Consider the following 18,841-nt stretch of genomic DNA (forward strand, 5'->3'; position numbering starts at 1 on the left):
TATAATACACGCAACTTCCCTAATAATTCATTCTTAGTCTGTCTTCCATCCTCCCAGAAATCTATGTAAAACATAGGCCATCGGATCATTTGACCCTTTGGAACCCATATGCCCAACATCTGGACTAAATGATGTAATAGGCAAAATAAGGACATCTTCAATTGCAATAGGCATTTCCATACCAGTGAATACTTTCCAAGTTATAACTTGATCATCTTCTTTGGATTTAGAGTCGTCTTCAGATTGTAATAAACTGTTCATGTACTGAAATAAATAATCTGTCCATATGCCAGGTCCGGTCCAATTCATAACGTCACCTCCTTCATCCTTTCCTAAAACAGATGTCAACTTCAGTTCTTTCTTCCTCCATAATGTCAATTCTGTTATTTTTGTAATCAATTCTCTAAGCATTGGATGCCCTTTCTTAGCCTGAATGGTCCATTGACAAAATTGGATTCTTCTAGCATAATACTGTGCCCAATCTGGTCTGTCGGGATCTGCTTCAATACCCACAACTAGACCCGCTATGTTTGGCTTACCAAATAGCATTTCATTCAGCGAAACCCAAGTGTCGATCAGCTTTAAGTCAACCGTGTCAATATCAGAGTATACACCACCTCTTGCAAATAAGACCAAGTATCTAAAGAAATCTGCCTTCAAAATGCTTTTGGGCATTATATTGTAAGCCTCTGCAACATCAGGTACTGTAGAGTATGCTTGATTTACGAACTCATGACATTCTGAGTCTGATAAAATATGATGGACGTAATCAGGGTTTTTCTCACTCCAACTAGATTGGAAATTTTTGTACTTCAATGGAAATTCCTTGTGGTCCAAAGAGACCTTCCAAGTCTGCCATATGTTCTTTTGAAACGGCTGCAGTATATCATAGGGAAAATGAAACGCCAATTGCTCCCTAACTGATGCTTGCTTTGGTAGCCTGGCTAGTCTATTGGTTTGATAATTAAAGCCATGCTTTTTCCAATCAACCTTCAGTAGTTCCGATGTAAATTCCCTTTTTTTCGTAGATTCGGCACCTTGTGATCCACTGTATTGTCTTAAACTTGTCAAGAAGTGAATGAGAAAGAATACAATTAACAAAGTGGCGATGAGTTTAATATACTTTTTGTAAATCATCCTACTTTTGCTAGCGAATACAAATTTTGAATCTTTTAGATCTATTATAAAATACGTTTAGTTCGCGTAACCTCGGCGACTCGTGATTAATCGACTAAATATGATGTAGATTGGAAAACTATATATATACATTTAAAATCCATATATATATATGTGAACTCAATGCCCAAATCCGCATTATTAAAACGAAGCTTCAACAAAATAAATAACTAAAAACACCCCCAAAGAAAACAAAGATTTATAAATAACCCATTAATAACTTCTATATGTTTTATTTTCTGAATGAATATTTTCTACCACAACCCTTTTTTTTTTTCAGGAGAATAATACCTATAATACATTATATGGACAATGCTCTGGTCTAAGCTGATAACGGAAATCTAAATGAATCAAAATCAAAATCATTTCAAGACAGTCATCCATAATAAAAGCGACCTTTGAAAAAAAAAAGGACATAAATCTTTAAACATAACGCAAGTGATTAATGCAAATAATAATAATAATGTAAAATAAAATCTTTCTTTTCCTTGATGAATAAAATGAGATCAAGACATCGACAAATAAAAATAAAATAATATCTTTTTAAAAAAAAAGTCCTGCAAGAAATGCAGCACATTGAAAGAGAACATTTCATGTCTCTCCTCACCACCAAGAGTTAGAACTTGATGGATTACCATAGTTTGATGATCCATAACTGCTCTGTCCACCACGAGAGCTGTAACCCCCGCCATAGCCATTTGAAGAGCCATAACCATTACCGTTACTGCTACCCCAAGATGACCCACCATACGAGCTCCCACCTTGTCTTCTAAAATCTCTTACGGGACCACCTGATCTTCCACCGCGAACAGGAGCACCACGAATAGATTTGCCGACAGATGATTCTCTTGCAATTTTGCTCAAGAAATCTGGGACTTCTTGATTAGCTTCTCCTAATAAGTCAAGTAATCCCTTGACAATATTTTTGTTGTTTCTATTGAAGAAAGCGGTAGCAATACCAATGTTACCAGCACGACCAGTACGACCGATTCTATGAACATAATCATCTATGTCACTTGGCAAGTCAAAGTTGACAACATGTGCAACGTTCGGAATATCCAAACCTCTAGCAGCAACAGCTGTGGCAACTAAAATAGGCGAGGTTCCGCTTTTAAATGCTGATAATGCCTTCTCTCTTTCGTATTGTGATCTATCACCATGGATAGCAGTTGCGGGAAACCCTTGGTCATACAAGAAATCAGCCAAGTTGTCAGCCATTCTTTTAGTTTCAGTAAATATAATTGTTAAACCATTATCATTAGCGGATAACAAGTCTAATAATACTGACTTCTTTTCGTCGTCTTCGACGTATAATATTTTTTGAGTGATGTTTTCTGAGGTAGAACCTACTCTTCCCACAGATAAGAAAATATAATCCTTTAAGAAATCCCTGGCTAACATTTGAATATCCCTTGGAAATGTGGCTGAAAACATAAGGGTTTGTCTTTCTTCAACACCTGGCATGTCACATTCCTGGACAATATGTCTGATTTGCGGCTCAAATCCCATATCCAACATTCTATCGGCTTCATCCAAAACCAAGTATTTGATATTAGCTAATGAGACTCTTCCTCTTTCCAATAAATCCTTAAGACGACCTGGAGTAGCAACTAATAAGTCACATCCTCTCTCCAAGTTTCTGATTTGGCTTCCGATATCAGATCCACCGTAAACGACACATGGACGTACCCAAGATCTATAAGAAAACTTCTTGGCTTCGTCAAAAATCTGAGAGACAAGCTCTCTGGTAGGGGCCATAACTAAAGCTGTGGGATAAACTTTATGAGAAGAGAAGGCACCAGCACCTTCTGGAACAGGAGCTGGTCCATTCATATAAGATTCGGATAAAACTGGGAATAAGAAACCACCAGTCTTTCCTGAACCAGTTTGCGCACATGCCATCAAATCCCTTCCACCAGCAACGATTGGAACTGAATACTTTTGAACTGGCGTAGGTCTAATAAATCTCGAAAGGATAACATTTTCAACTAATAATGGGTCCAATGGAGGAGCTGTAAATGAGTTGATTGGCTCTGGAACGCCTTCTCCTGAGGCCTCAACTGGTATATCATCGTAATTATCAAAATTAATACCAGATGATTGAAAAGAAGGATCATCTTGGACTCCAAAGAGCTCGATTTCAAGCCTTTCATTCTTAGGAGCAAGTTCATGTTTTCCATCAACCCATCTTCCCACGCCCGGCTTGGGTGAGTTGAACTTATTGAATCCACCACGGCCACCACCGTTGCTAAAGCCTCTTCTTCCATATCCATCTCCTCCAGTGGATCCATATCCACCTCTACGACTGCCAAAGTTTCCGCCACTCATTCCGCCACGGCGGCTTCCACCAAACGACCCATCTCCATTGTTCGATCCTCTATTTGGTCTATTGCGAAGATGAGGCGGTACGTATTGACGACCTCCATTACCTTCCTCACCATTTTGGACAGAAAGGTTGTTCATTTGTTGTGTGATGTCTGTCATTTTTCTTTTGTTTTATGTACTAATAATAAAAACCTTATTCAATTTATTTTTGATATTAAAGTGGTGATTACCATTTAGTTTTATACTATAGAAGTTTCTTTTCCACACATCGGTATCAGCACTACCCATTCGTGAAAGAAAATTTTTTTTTTATATCTACATACACACGTTCACGTGAATGTGAGATGATCTTTGTTCTATTGAAGTCTATATCAAAACGCTTTCAGTAGACTTATAACTCGTAAGAGGAAAGACGATAGCTTTAGACTGAATAACCTGCGTATCAATTATCACACTAATTGATTAAAGGGGTTCAAAGACTGATCGGAACAAATAACGAGTAGGCGTCACATCTTTTGGTCTTACGTGACGCCTCGGAAGGCTGATTTGGACCCTTTCTTTCCTGCATCGAGACTTATATCCTAGTTTTCACTATGACTCCGACGGCCATGTATTGGTGGGTGAATAGGATCAGGAGAGAAGAATATTCCATCTGAACCCATCGAATTATTCGACGCACTTCTACTAGAGCTTTGTCCATCAATTGATATCCTTGCATTTGGATGCGCGTAGCAAGTTCTATCATCACTGAAGGTATGTGAAGGGGGCGTATTTAATCCAGCCCCTGGAGCAGGTAGATATCGAGTATCCTCGTCCTCGCGATCATAGTCGGAATCGTCTGTCGAGTTTATATCGAAGTTTTCAGAGTCGTTCGAAGCAATATGAAGATTATCAATATCACTCTCTTCTATAGGCAAGTCATTGCTCTGCTTTGTATCCAAAAGCGTTTTTAATGGTTTTTGCTTCTCTCTTGCGTTCCAATTTAGATTTCTACTAACACTGTCAATGTATTCAGTTTTAGAAGATATAACTGTTGGGAAAGGAAACGGACTTGCTTGAACAGTCACATAATCTCCTTTAAAAAGCTCAGTACGTACCTTTCCATCAAATGAAGCCCATGCAGTAGATCGGCTTGCCTCAGGCACCCGAATTTTGATGAACATTCCATCAGGAAGTAAGATCGGCCTAAATGACAATGTATGAGGGCAAATCGGTGTTACGCTTATGGCTCCAACTGCGGGATGAACCAACGCGCCTCCAGCAGAAAGTGAATAAGCAGTAGAGCCTGTAGGTGTGGCAATGATTAGTCCATCAGCTTGCGCAACTGTCAATAAAGAACCATCTCCATAGAGCTCAAGCTGTGTTAAGTAAGGGCTCGGTCCACGATCCACTACTAGCTCGTTTAATACCTGTTGCTCGCAAACAAGCCTACCATCAGCCTTATGCACCCTGCAAGTGAATCTCATTCTTAAATAAGCCTTGACACCCGATTCTAAAACGTTCGCCATCTTTTCCCGAAACTTTTCAAATTTAAAGTTAGTTAGAAACCCAAGCGATCCCAATGAAAACGATATCACAGGTGGGACAACTCTTTGGAAAAGATTGGAAACATATAAAACAGTCCCATCTCCACCTAAGGTCAAAACAACATCTAATTTTTCAGGGTTTCTCAAAGCCAAATCTTTGTCCCAATATTGAAGGAGTTGACTTGCTTTTGGATATGACTTTATAAGAAGATCAGCATTAAATCTCTTCAGTGTTTTCAATTTTTTGTCTACATATATTACGATATCCTTATATTTTGAGAGTAGCCAATCTACTATCTCTCTGGTTAAATAAACCAATGAATTATCTCTGGCTTTCGTCACTATCATAACTGCCTTCACATCTAGATGAATGGTCGCTTTTGCCAAATTTTTAGCAAGCATTCGTACTCCATTTGCAGTTTCTGCCAATTCTGTATGTGATTTAACTGATTTCAATTCATCTTTACCTAGCTTCTTTAACACTGAAGAAGACACTTTCTTTTGGTCTTGTTCTCTCGTTAGCTTATTATGAATCCTCAAACATTCTCGGTTGGGTAAAGTGGCTCGACTGGGACTGATCAGACGCCTATGACTAGGCCGCCTCAGTGATTTGTAACTTCCTCGCTTAGTACCATGTGTCTGCTCACCATCTTGTGACGACGCATGATTCAAGATCGTACCTTCAGATTCTCCGCTCAGTAAAGACATATCTCTTCTATTGCTCCACAAGCAGGTGTTCTCGCTCGAAGTTTAGATTTGAATTTATTTAACCCCTTTGCCGATGTCCAAGTAAATTTCAATTATTTGCTTCTCCTAAATATTATGATACGCAATCTCGTTTATGATTATCGATACAAAATAGTTAACTATTGCGGCATCGGGCCGATAATAAAACTACAAGAAACTTAATATCTTTGGAATATGTACTAAAAAGCTAATCTGTTTTATATATAATGGAGGTAGGTTAATGCAAAATTAATCTAAAGATTCAACCTTACACTCCCATCCAGACGTAGTTTTGTCTAACAAGGGCAATGATGCTCCTAGACACCAACCAACTTCATTGCCATCAATCTTCTTAACAGTTCTTAGTTCTCTATGGGAAGGTATATCATAGCCAGTATGCAACATCGCCGTTATAAAAGATAAATCAAGGCACCATTGTGGCTCCTGCGATAATTCCTTGACATGATCATCTAAAAGGACATTTTTCCAAAATTGGTCACCACTGCATACGATTTTGGCTAAATCGCTTAACTCCTCAACAGTAAAGGAAGATGGAAACCCTAAAGGAATAGTCCTATCGTAGAAGAAAGAAAAGACAAACATGTCAGATGACTTCCTGAAGGCCCTCGTCAAAGATGGTTGATGAACACCATTGAAAGAGCAAGGCTTCTGACTGCATTCAGCTTCCTTATTAAGGACTGTTTCGGCTAAATACCGGCATTCAAAGCCTGCCGCAGTAGATGGACCCTTCATATTGACTACATAATATTCGTTATCTGGCATTTCAACAAGAATGTCTTTCGCCTCTATACCTTGAGCGATACAAGGGTTAAAAACAGATATGCTACCCTTTGCAGCCTTCGCTGTTTCCTTATTCGTGTACTTTGCTTTAGAAAGCTCATTATTTGACTTTAGAGCTTGCTCAAGAACTAAAGCATTAATTTTATTTCTAGCCTCCATTAATCCAAATCCTAAATGGGAAAATTGATACAAAATGAAATCTCTACGACCAAATGTAAGATGGACCTTGTGTTCTCCTTCAACCATTTCCTCATTGTTACCGAACTCAGGTTCAAAGACAATTTGTGTTGATCCCCCACCTAAGTCGAAAATAGCAGCTGTAGGAACCTTCTCTGGTGTGCCGATATTACCAAGTAAGTAGTTTGTAGTAATCCAAGCATAAACTCCCTCATCCTTTCCATCCATAATCGAAACGCCATCACCAGGAACAACTGCGAATGGATATTTGGATTCTAAGTGTCTTCTTACTTCATCTAGTATTTTCTGGGATTTTTCGTTACCTAACTTTCTCAAGCCCGCTGTCGCTTTGACAGCGACGGGAGTGCAACTTTGGCTTTTCTTGGGAACGGAATCTAAGGCTACCTTTAACAATGGATCAAGTGATTTAGCAGCGCCCACTGTATCTGTATCAAATGAAGATAAACCAGGCTCTATCATCTCAAATTTTTCATTCAATAATTTGGGAGGAGTGACGCAACTGTCAAACTCATACACATGAACTCTAGACCCAGTCGAACCTGCGTCAATCATAACAGCGTAGTTTTTCTGATCACATTTTGCTTTCAGACCCTCCTTTGATGCTGTATTTTCTCCCAACTCTTTTGTGGATTCATGTGATGGATCTTTGTTGGGGTCAGCCTTTCCAGTTGATTTATCGGCGATTACTTGAGGTTTCTTCTCGTTGGATTCTGGTTGTTCCTTTTGAGTATCCACCGAATATGGTGGTTCAGTGCCCTTATGAGGTCTATTCTTTAAAGTGCTTGCTTGATCCTCTTCGAAAGCAAATGGGGGTGATTCACTTTGGTCACCTGTCGTCGCCTTTTGAACAGAGCCACTTAGTGAATTTTGAGATGAAGCAAAAAACGCTACGATCGCAAAAATTGCAAGAAGCGATATCAAGACCCGAATATTACGACTTGAGATCATTTTTAAGAATTTATCTAGAGAGCAAAACTTATCCCAATAAAAATAAGTATGTGCACCTCAGCCTGAAGAGAGGTATTGTAGCGTTTTTTTAAGAAGGTACCGTGTCTAAAATCTTCGCTATTGATTTCGCGTTCTTTTAAGCTTATATAAGATCTTAGGTGAATACAATAAATTCTAAATAATCACGCTTTCATACTCATTGAAGCTCGTAAGAAAGAAGATGTCTATTGTACGAAGTAAAGAAAGTAGATATAGTGCAGTAGCTACTTGTACTTCTCCTATTTCCTTTTTATCATCTTGTGAAATGTAGGACAGGAACAGTAATTACAGTTCTTGAAGCTCACGATGCTCTATATCTCATGTGGCAGTAGAATCAAGCAGATTCTACGACAATCTTTGAAATCAAGAGTGATCACTTGTAAGAAAAGAGTCATCGTACTCCCTGGCTGCTAGATATTTTGCCGGTTTAGCTTGATTACTGATAAGCAACTTATTCGAGTAAGCGCACGCATTTACAAATGTAAACTGATCTTGTTCGCTATAAGCTTAATATTAACAGTACCCAGGTTATGGTATCACCAGAGCTCTAAAGCTCTTTCAAAATAGTAAGAAGCTAAGTTTGGCTTTAACATATTTGCTGCTGAAGCATCAATAGGTTCCATTGAAGCGATGCAATCGGCCCTACATAATTTGGAACGAATATCTAGGGAATTCTCAATAGAGTATAAGAAAGAGAAAGAGAAAGAGAACAAAAAGCTTCTCCAGCGCTTTCCTTTCTGCGAATGTAACTCTATATATTTGAAAGATACTAAAAAGACTGTTCGAGAAGGATTGTTGAGGTCAATCCAGAATTATATACAAATGACCTCCACCAGTAATCTCGAGTGTCTGGAAGATGAGGATCAGAAGTCTGAGGATCTCACAGATAGCGATTTTGAAGACACAATTGAGAACGGTAAAACTCACCCTATTCGCATGAATAGTGATTTAGTGGACATACTATCACCTTCAAGCTTATTTGAAAATCAGACTCAGGTCAAGATATTGAAGAACGATTTAGAGTCTTGCTCTATTCCGCAGAGAATTGCTATTGAGAAAATAAAAGAGCTTACTGCAGAAAAGTTTGATGTTATAATGGAGGACGATGATCTTTCTAACATGAGTAACTTCATAGTAAATATTATCCTTCTGGATTTCCATGACTTGGGAATCAATGATGTTTGCAATAAAATTATTGATAAGAAAAACAAAGATAGCTTGGTCGAGAAAATAGAAGAATGCTTTCTTGAAAAATTTGTTATTTGCAAGATGGATTCCCTATTCGATCAGTACACCGAAATGATCTCTAACTTTGATAAGATTTCGTCTTCTGAAAAATTGAGTTTCTTTCTGTCCTTTAAGAAAATTTGGCAGTTCGAACCTAGTGAATATGACTGTTACTCTTATGAAGACTATGAACGAGCATATCGAGTATTTCCACTAGGAGAGAGCAACGAAACCTTGCGATTAAGAAACTATGTTTGCAACGCCTTTCTTATGAATATTGAAAAACTGCTCACCTACTATGGCAAAGAATGGAACGAAGGTTATTTCATAGATTCAGAATTCGAGCTTAAACCTACGAATTTCTCATTTTGTTCTAATGGTACAGAGAATTCTTTCGATAGTGTAACTCAAAGATTTCTGAAATCATGTCTGGTTATAACGCTGGCGTCTTCGTCATCCAGCCAATATGGCAGTATTGAGAAATCTGTTCACTTTAATGATGAGGCTGAAACAGTCAATTTTGATGATCAGGAACCATCTATTTATGTTTTCTGTGATTTGAACAATATAGAAATGAGTGAAAAGTAATGATCTGATAGAGTTATGTATGAGCTTAATTCGCTTCAATATTCCCGTAGTCAATATTCTCTGCATCATGTGACACTCTGATCAGCCATGCGGAAATTTTGTGGAGTCATCCAACTAAATTTTTCTGAAGTAAATAAGAGAGCAAAAGATTGATCAATGCAGCTATTGAATGTCCGAGGCCTAAGAAAAGTATCCTGAGTCTTTAAAAGTGATCGAAGTCAGTCTTTAGAACGGATTTAATTTCATGAATAGATTCTGAAAAAAAATATCTTATAAAGAAAACGAAATGCAAGCGGCTACACACGAGAGTGCCAATCCACCGAAGAAAAAAAAGAGAACGATAGGTGCATTCAAGTGTCCAGATTGCTCAAAGGTATTTACGAGATCAGACCATTTGGCTAGACATCATTTGAATCATAAGCCCAAACAGGTCTTTGAATGTAGCTTCTTAATCGACGAATTTGGTTCCAGACGAAAATGTGGTAAAACATTTGTCAGGAAAGATCTTAGGGACCGTCATATAAAGAGGCATTTTGAAAATAAAGTAAAGGACCATAAAGGAAGTGATCTTGGTAGGAATGGGTCCTCTGAAGTTTCTTCACTTCCTTTGTTAGATGAGTCGCCCACTGGATTAATTAATCATACTGGAATTCAAGGTGGGCCAATACTTGACAATCATAATGCTACAATACATAAACTCAATAATTTGGATTCTATCATAAGTCCCCAGTATACAGATACCAGTAGTATTCCAAGGTACTCAGTTCCAAATGAAGGATTGCCCCCTTTGTCTTCTTCGTCTTTGCATCAACTTGGCACTAAATCCACATATCATAATGGTCTTCAAAATCAAGGTGATGTCCTATCTTGGCTATTTTCAGAGTCCCCCTCGAATCGTTTACGCAACTTCCATGTGGAAGAAGCAAATGATGGAAAAACATTACATAACCTGTTTAATGCAGACAATAATTCAGATATGGCTGAGGATTTCCCCAACGGAATACAAATGATGAGCGAAAAGGAATCCATATCTACCTCAACTTCGGAAGGAAGTAAGCGAGACTTTTTGGGTGACAATTCTAGATCGTTGACTCCTTTTCACTATTTTGCTAATTCAAATTCTTTTCAGATGATGAATGATTTACAAGAAAAAAATATTTTCCTGAACGAGAGTAACCCTCTAGATGAAGTTTTCTTTCGTTCTTATCAATCTAACTTAAGCGATCCTTTCGCTATTCTGGATCCTTACTTCAAGTCCACTGCTGGTGCTAATGGTGTAATGTCCACCATTTCTTCAATATCACCAACAAATACAAACGACTTAAGTCCTCATGATAGCATTTCTGAGTTCCTGCCAAAGGATCAGATATTGAATAAGGATCAAATAGCACTTCATGGTGAAAAAATGAACAACCCTACTAATCGGCACATTTTTGTTAATAGTGCGCTAGTCGACACATTGGCTAATTCCTTACCAACTATGACTAGACAAAACATGTCAAAAATTTTTGAAGAAGATGAATGCGATGTATCACTCGAAGATAGATTCTCATTTTATTTGTGGGCTTATTGGTCAATTTTTCATCCACAGTTTACAATTTTACATAAACCGTCATTTAATACTAAAAGTGCCGAGCCGTTACTTCTACTTTCAATAATTCTAATTGGTAGTAATTACACACCTTCTAAAGAAAGGCTCGAAGGTATTTCACCCGAATATGAGTTCGGTTTACGAATTGCTGATCCTTTGAGATATATGATTTTCCAACATAATGATTTCAAGTCACCAGTAAAGTTGTGGGTACTTCAAAGTTTAAACTTATTAGAGTGGTCTGAAAAAAACTTTCTTCTGAGACAGATGCACGAGAGGGCACATATACATCACGGTACAACAGTTCAGTTGTTAAAAAGATCTCCACTCTTAGGTGGAAATCCCGCTAACATATCGAAGCCTCATTCTTCTACTCCAACAGGTGCTAGTGCAGATGGGGAAGATGAAAGCAGCTCATCTGACCTGTCTAATATGGGTGACCATGACACTTCTGACTTTGATTTGTTTAATAGGTGGGTAGAATCTGAATCTTTAAAGAGAATCACATTTATGACATTTTACTTGGATATTATTGATTACATAAAATTCAGACATGCTCCTCAAATTATGTTCCATCAACTACAACTTTTTAGTCTACCTTGTGACGATGAAAATTTGTGGGAGTCTTCAGATGTCAATGGATCCTTCAAAAAGATCGTGAAAAGACAACGCAAAATTCAGCAACGTTGGAAGCATATACGTCACGAGGATTTTTTTAATCTTCATTATGGTGAAGGTTTTTTGAATGTATTGAAAAAACTAATCAGAGCTCATAAATCCATCGACTCAATATCACAATGGAAACTTTCTTCGTTTGCAAAGAAGATATTATTCGGAGGGTTGATTTCCATTATGTATCAAATGAATCAGGCAGAATTGCAAAATAATTTTCAGCTATTATCAATCGGTAAATCTAGAAAACTGCTTAGCTCTAAAATATGGAAAGAATCTCTAGCTAAGGCTATGGATAATTGGTATATAGTGGAGGGTAGTGAAATGGCCGATTCGAAGGTCAGAAAGTCTCTTCGAATCTTGAAGCCCGGGATCATCCCGGGTTGCCACTTTTCTATCTACCATTTGACACAAATAATCGGTATATCGGATATAAATCACTATGATATAGCTATATTCGGTGGATCACCTGCAAATATGAGCGTCGCCGCAAGCGAGAAAGATCTTCAAATTGTTCAAAGAAAGTTGAGCAAAATCTGGAAAGGAAAGGGAGGTTCAGAAAATCTGGAATTGAGCAAGCAAATAAACTTCAAAGCCGTTGTTCATTGCTATTTACTTTTATGGGAAGCAATGCTTTTGCCCTTCTACGATACCAAAAACACCTCGGATTCCTTTATAAATTGGACAGCTTCAACTGATGCAAATGACTCCATGTACGCGATTAGTATTGCGACTTTAGTCCTTTGGAGTTACGTTTTCATCACTTGTGGATTAGAGAGCAATAGATTTAACGAGACTGAGATAATCCCTCCTGAAGGTTCCTATTCTAAACTAGTCAAGCTCAGTGCCGAAGGTGGATACGAATATCTTCAAAGGATTCGGTCTGAGTTCCTTCAATTCTTTCCTAAAGATGACATACTTCGTAAATCAATTGAAAATCCCTCGCATTTAAGAGGACGGAACGATAATTTTTCATTCATGTGTCAATACTGTGATGTCTTATCCAGGATAAAACACAAAGAGAATATCAGTGGATTGTGTTTCTTGATCGGCTCGAAGTTGTTAAATAGTCAATGGGAAGTCATTAGGGAGAATGCCAAGCTTATATTGAATTGCGGTTTTAGGTCATTAGGGAGAAGTGAGGTTATTTGTACCAATTTATTCGAAGACCGCTGATGGCTTTTTGGTACTTATCTTCAACTCTAATATATTTTATGAATAAACGAAATGCATTATAAATAATCATTTAAATAAATCTGGACCTTTTTCCATGATGATGAATTAAAGAAAGTTCGAAAAACAAGGAAAAGCAAGATTATACAATTCTAAGAGTAGAATTTTATGAATTGTCATAAATTCACGTCGTAAGACTTCTAAATGCAAAAAAATCCTAAATATTTTAATATTATCTTCAAACTAATAATACTGCGTTAACACACCCATCTCTATCTGGCTCATTTGTGATTTGTGCATACTTACCCCAGACAACTTTACCACCAGCAGTAACAAGACCTAACTCAGACACATTTACTTCTATAATAGTACCTTTTGTGAGAACTCCCATTTGAGTATACATAGGCGATTGAGGATTCTTCTTCACGCCCAAAATAGGTAAGAAAACAGTAACTCCTAGCTCAGGGTGGGTCACGTTAGCTTTCTTTTGTCTGAGTGCCGAAGGTCTGATAATTCTTTCCATTTTAACAGGTCTTCTAGTAAAACCTTCACCGACAAATGTATGCTTCGTGATCATTCTCTTCCAAGACTTTGATTTGGATTTACCAGTCTTGATTACTTTGAACATTTCCTCCTCAGAAATTCCTCTAACTCTAGGCAAAGGAACTGAGAATTTATTTGCCTTTTCCATTCTTTTTTGCTTTATAGATGAGGAAATGGCTTTAGCTGTGTTATTACTCTCACGATCCAACAAATAAGTAGGCAATGCTTCACCTTCATCTTGAGGTACGGAAGGTCCTTTAACTTTAGACTCTTGGTGGGCTTTAATTTTCTTCTTCATGGCCACCTTTTCGCTGTAACGTTTCTTTGCAAATTGCTTACCTCTCCATCCCTTCAAACTCTGAGCATCTTTAGCTATTTTATGACCTTCCCTGGCTTCTCTCTTCCTCTTTCTTTCCTCATGATCTAGCCTTCTTCCATGCTTTTTGATGTGCTGTTCAATATATTCGTTTTGAGGCATCTTTAATATTAACTCCCAAGAAAAGTAGTTAAATTATTCAAGAAACTGTAATTGAATAAACCGATTCCCAATTAATGGGCTAGCAAAAAAAAAAAATTCAAGACATCGCAAGATAGTTTTGTGCAATACCTCGTAATTTTTTTTTTTTTTTATTATACTTCTTTAGCTTAGGAGTATTAATATTAACAAAAGTTTTAGGAATTCATTTATTAAAAATATACTATATAATGTCCTCAAAAGATATAGATGTGATATTGGAAGGTATAATATCCTCTTTGGATGAAACAAGAGGGCTCGTGGATGGGTTGTCTATAAAAAATAAAGAGAGTCCATTCTCCTCGCTAGTGGAAGACCTATTACAAAAATTGAATCAAGAAAAGTTAGAAGGAGTTTCTTTACTCGCATTGAAAAATAATTCACTCTTATCATATATTAACAATTTAGTCTTGATAGTGTTGGGACATTTAAAAAGAGTAAATGGTTCTTGTAATGATGAAGTTTTAGAGGATGCTGTGAAAGGCTCAATTGTACAAAGAGTAACTTTGGAGAAAGGAATAAAGCCACTTGAGAAAAAATTAAATTATCAGTTAGATAAGATGATCAGATCATATCATCGAATGGAGGCTGAGAACAAGAAACAGGAGGAAGAATTAGATGGAAAGATGCGCTCTAGATCGAGCGAAGGAGGAAATTCAAGTTCTGCTAATAGCAGTGACGTTTCTAGTGGTGAAGAAGAAGAAGACGAACTATCATTAAAACCAGATTCTTCTGCGCTCGCTAAGTTGACGAAAGAAGAGAAGTCTAATCCAATAACAGGAAAGGAGAAATATAGACCGCCAAAGATATCTGCTGTTGCCCCTCCTACTCAGCAGTTTGATACAAAGAGACAGCACTCAGGAAGGAAACTTCAGAGTATGGAGGAATATTTGAGGGATTCTTCTGATTTGCCTCAAGTAGAAACTTCGATCGGCTCCACAATTGTGGATAGTGGACGTGGTGGTGTAAAAACTAATGCAGAACGTGAAAAGGAAAAAGAGATACAAAGCTACGAAGAAAACAACTTTGTAAGATTGCCTCAAACTCAAATGAAAAAATCTTTCAAGGACAGAGAGAGAGAAAAGGTGAACAATTTTGCTGGTGAAGACTGGTCCATGTTCAACAATAACAGGAAAATCAGTGATGACACTTCTAGAAAGAGAAAATCCAAGTCTGCTTGGGACAGAGCGAAAAGAAAACACACGTAAAGTGTGATTTCGATTTAATCGATAAAAATGCGAATGAAACAGTGAATTCAAGTAGGGTTAGAGAATGTTATTACGGACTCCTGAAGAAAAATGTAAACCATAAATAATTTGAAATAAAACTGTATATACTGAAAGCTTTGAATAAACATTGAAAGTAAAATGTAACTCTACCTTATATCAAATGATACACAATTTGGGAGCGATTATCAGTCGAAGCAGTACTTGACCTTCAAGTGTGGGCAAATAATAAAACATAGGAATACAACTTCTTTAAAGAGTCTGCTTCATGACCTTTTCTTTAATTTTTTTTATTTTTATTTTCGATTTTTCCTTTATTTTTCAATTCTTTTTTATTGAGAATTTAAAACTCAACTCTATTTCTTATAATTCTCAACAGTTTAGGAAGTTTAACATAATAATTTTGTCGTACCAGAACTGAATATTTTGTTAAATATTCACAGTTATCCCTCGATATAATAGTATTATCTGTTCTTAGATGACAATGACAATGGTGGTACAATCAACAGGTCCTAACTGTGGTAAAAAAAAAAAAAAAGTCTTGATGAAATGCAAGCAAAGACAACATGAAAAAAAAAACTGAATAAAAGAGCAAAAATACGAGTAATACAAACAAGCAAGTTGGTATTGTAACAAATATAACCAAATCGTAGCTCACAACAAGGAATTTATGCAGAACTAAGCGCGATAGCAAACTAATTTTGAAAGTAGCTATTTTCCTTTGCATAAGTTCTCTGGTTCTGTTGGTTTTGCTGTTGCGGTTGTAACGGAGTTACCAGCGGAAAATTGAGAGCGAACGAAGGTTGATTAGGTGGAAACCTATTCGTACTTACCATGTATGATGAGTTGATAGCAGAATTGCTGGACTGTTTGGGGTTAGAATATACTTGTTGCTGATTTTGGTATGCTTGTCCTGGATTCAGCCTCAGTGGCATTTGATAGTCGTTAGTCATTAAATCATTATTTAGTCCAGTATTTGTTCGCATCGCCTGGTTGTTTACTTGGTTCAACCTCCTCGTTTCAATCTGAGATCCAGACCCTAAAATATAATTATTAGGCAATTGCAGATAATAGTTTAGAGCCAATGGATAATTAGATTGTTGACCTTGGGAAGGCGATGAGAAGCTAAGAGAGCGATATTGCATTGGTGGCATCATTTGTGAATCGCTATTGACGAATTCTCCTTGTGCATTCATGTTCTGAGGGGAAATCATATTCTGAGATCTATTCTTAGGTGCATAATAAGGACTTGAGTGAAATTGCTGCTGAGGTACCCCATTTAAAATCAAATTTATTTTCAGCTGAATTCTTTTTCCAAAACTAGAAACGATCTTACAGTTCTTGAACCAATTCTTGATAATTATAATTTGCAAAGTATCTTGCAGTGTCTTATAGTTCAATGGTAAAAGTTTCAAAAAACTGTTCAGAAATGGCTCTTTATACCCCACTTTGCTATTTATAAGGACGTCGATCAACGTCTGAATAACATAGTTTCCGTAGGGATCGTTAATTAGTTTGTTCAAATCAGTAATCAATATTTGGTAGACCAAACTAAATTTTAAATTCGAAAATTGTTCAGACCGAAACTCATTGTTGTAGCAATTCTTCAAGAATTTCTCAATTACGTTTGAGCTAAATTTTAGATTACATAAGTTATTAATTCCAAATGCAATAAAATTGTTAAACATTTTCAAATTGATTTCAAAAGAGTTAATTGAGATCAAGTACTGTAAAACGTAGTTTCCAAACTGATCGTTAATTAATTTAACAAAAACTTCAAAACTCAAAATCTTATTTGAGAATGACAATAATTGATTGGGGGTTACATGGTTCAAGCACTTTTGCAAAACACAACATCCATGCTTATGTGTTGCAACGGTTAGCAAGTCATTAATAATCGAATCGTAAATAAACTGACAATCTTCTGGCAGGTATTTATTCAAAATCTTTTGAATAACATGGTTTCCATTAAGATCTTTAATAAGTTCAATGATGTATGGCTGTAAACCCTTAGTGAGTAATTCTAGTTGTAAATTATTGTTCAAACTGTCAATTAATTTTTGAAGGGCTCTAGTCCCATGTTGATTAATTGAAATTTGAAACAAGTTATATTGTAAAATTTTTAACATTAAATTCAAATTTGCTTCATCGCAGTAGCTAATTAATTTTTGTATCAAATAATTTCCAAATGGATCGATGATCAACTCATACATATAAGGATAAATTTCTTTGAAAATTACTTCAAAATTGGCTTGCCTTGACGCCTTGTTGGGAATCAAGTTTTCATCAATTTTTTTTTGAAGGAATCTGCAACCATATTGGTCCTTCGACAATTGTAAGATGTCCAGGCTGATTTGTTGCAAAGGAACTTTACTAATAGAAGCAAGATACTCTTTATCGATTTTACTATTTTGAACACCTCCTATATTCTCTTTGTTATCATAAATGGAGTCCATCAGTATCTGACGACTATGACTCGGATGGTTAATATGCAACTGAGATGAGGACGGGACAGCCATAGATGGGGCCAATGAATTAGCATTTATGTTGCCACCGTTCACTAAACCATTACTCGTATTTCCATTACAAGCCGTTATAGTGGCCAAAGCAGCCGCTGTAGGCCTAACGCTTTGGCTAGCTGCCGTACCCAGTTCCAAGCTGAAGTTTGGTAAACTTAAGTTCCCGCTCAGCTTGTTTGAGTCCCAAAGACCACTTCTTCCGCTGATTAAATTAGGCGGCGTAGTTGGCTCTATGATCGAATTGAGAGAGTTGATGGATAAATTATGATTGTGGGACATTTTACCGCTCTAATATGAAACTTGAGATACCACTTGACTTGGAGGTCTTTTAATAATTTATTTATAAAGTGATCTGGCAATTTCTTTACCACCGTTTGTCCTCTTTGCTGACGTTCCACTATTGATTCTAGTAGATCTCTGTAACCTTTGAGATCTCCGCTCTTACGGTGGACTCTTAGAATCTTTGTCGTGAGGTCTGTTTCAGCCAATAGCTTCTAAAGGTGCGTGTTGTTTCGTCGTATACTAGAACAACTAATCCGTTGATTCCCGCTGCAATTTCTTTATCGTCTAGTAATGTCTTGAATTCCGCTCACAAGAAAGGGACAGAGTACTTAGTAAGATGGCCAATTAATATTCAGTCAATTACTTAGTCTTTTTGTCGCCCTCACTTTAATGAGTTGTTCTTGTGGGCGTATATTCCCATTATATACCGTTTTATCTATTTATATGCTTTGCATCCTACGACCCTTCATAATACGAACTTTCCTGATTTAGAGGGACTCATTTCGTGAACAAAAATTCCCTGCGAAAACGAGATTTCAATTGCCCATAGCTGGAACTGATCTTCAGAGGACCTTTAGCCTACAAGATAGAAAGATACTACAGATATCGAGTTGAATTTCTTAGAGTATATTCAATTCTATTGCTTCTCTATCCTAAATTAAATTGGTGACTTTTTGGTCTACTTAGCTTCGTAACCGACTCTTTCTTAGTAAGATCCATGAAGACGACGAGCCTATCATGGCTTACAGTAAGAGAGCCGCGAAAAT

General features: G+C 37.0%; 9 protein-coding genes across 9 annotated transcripts; 3 read left to right on the forward strand and 6 right to left on the reverse strand.

Annotated features, from left to right (window-relative positions):
• Positions 1 to 33: 33 nt before the first annotated feature.
• On the reverse strand, positions 34 to 1,137 carry OCH1 (Och1p; the record flags this gene model as incomplete). Its single annotated transcript, XM_062952503.1, has 1 exon — positions 34 to 1,137. The coding sequence occupies one exon, from the start codon at positions 1,135 to 1,137 to the stop codon at positions 34 to 36; it is 1,104 nt and encodes a 367-aa protein (XP_062809399.1).
• A 642-nt stretch (positions 1,138 to 1,779) lies between these two features.
• Positions 1,780 to 3,660, reverse strand: DED1 (DEAD-box ATP-dependent RNA helicase; the record flags this gene model as incomplete). Its single annotated transcript, XM_062952504.1, has 1 exon — positions 1,780 to 3,660. The coding sequence occupies one exon, from the start codon at positions 3,658 to 3,660 to the stop codon at positions 1,780 to 1,782; it is 1,881 nt and encodes a 626-aa protein (XP_062809400.1).
• Positions 3,661 to 4,082: 422 nt separating this feature from the next.
• PRCAT00002629001 (NADH/NAD(+) kinase) lies at positions 4,083 to 5,735 on the reverse strand (the record flags this gene model as incomplete). Its single annotated transcript, XM_062952505.1, has 1 exon — positions 4,083 to 5,735. The coding sequence occupies one exon, from the start codon at positions 5,733 to 5,735 to the stop codon at positions 4,083 to 4,085; it is 1,653 nt and encodes a 550-aa protein (XP_062809401.1).
• Positions 5,736 to 6,002: 267 nt separating this feature from the next.
• On the reverse strand, positions 6,003 to 7,700 carry GDA1 (guanosine diphosphatase; the record flags this gene model as incomplete). The annotated part of the gene is made up of 1 exon (XM_062952506.1): positions 6,003 to 7,700. The coding sequence occupies one exon, from the start codon at positions 7,698 to 7,700 to the stop codon at positions 6,003 to 6,005; it is 1,698 nt and encodes a 565-aa protein (XP_062809402.1).
• Positions 7,701 to 8,369: 669 nt separating this feature from the next.
• On the forward strand, positions 8,370 to 9,554 carry PRCAT00002631001 (uncharacterized protein; the record flags this gene model as incomplete). The annotated part of the gene is made up of 1 exon (XM_062952507.1): positions 8,370 to 9,554. One exon carries the CDS (start codon positions 8,370 to 8,372, stop codon positions 9,552 to 9,554), a length of 1,185 nt encoding a protein of 394 aa, XP_062809403.1.
• A 286-nt stretch (positions 9,555 to 9,840) lies between these two features.
• PRCAT00002632001 (uncharacterized protein) lies at positions 9,841 to 12,993 on the forward strand (the record flags this gene model as incomplete). The annotated part of the gene is made up of 1 exon (XM_062952508.1): positions 9,841 to 12,993. The coding sequence occupies one exon, from the start codon at positions 9,841 to 9,843 to the stop codon at positions 12,991 to 12,993; it is 3,153 nt and encodes a 1,050-aa protein (XP_062809404.1).
• Positions 12,994 to 13,228: 235 nt separating this feature from the next.
• On the reverse strand, positions 13,229 to 14,011 carry PRCAT00002633001 (uncharacterized protein; the record flags this gene model as incomplete). Its single annotated transcript, XM_062952509.1, has 1 exon — positions 13,229 to 14,011. The coding sequence occupies one exon, from the start codon at positions 14,009 to 14,011 to the stop codon at positions 13,229 to 13,231; it is 783 nt and encodes a 260-aa protein (XP_062809405.1).
• Positions 14,012 to 14,238: 227 nt separating this feature from the next.
• PRCAT00002634001 (uncharacterized protein) lies at positions 14,239 to 15,255 on the forward strand (the record flags this gene model as incomplete). The annotated part of the gene is made up of 1 exon (XM_062952511.1): positions 14,239 to 15,255. The coding sequence occupies one exon, from the start codon at positions 14,239 to 14,241 to the stop codon at positions 15,253 to 15,255; it is 1,017 nt and encodes a 338-aa protein (XP_062809406.1).
• Positions 15,256 to 15,968: 713 nt separating this feature from the next.
• MPT5 (Mpt5p) lies at positions 15,969 to 18,071 on the reverse strand (the record flags this gene model as incomplete). The annotated part of the gene is made up of 1 exon (XM_062952512.1): positions 15,969 to 18,071. One exon carries the CDS (start codon positions 18,069 to 18,071, stop codon positions 15,969 to 15,971), a length of 2,103 nt encoding a protein of 700 aa, XP_062809407.1.
• Positions 18,072 to 18,841: the final 770 nt, after the last annotated feature.

This window comes from Priceomyces carsonii, assembly GCF_900007245.1.
Source record: "Priceomyces carsonii strain CBS4050 genome assembly, scaffold: Debaryomyces_carsonii_scaffold_3, whole genome shotgun sequence".
Taxonomy (NCBI): domain Eukaryota; kingdom Fungi; phylum Ascomycota; class Pichiomycetes; order Serinales; family Debaryomycetaceae; genus Priceomyces; species Priceomyces carsonii.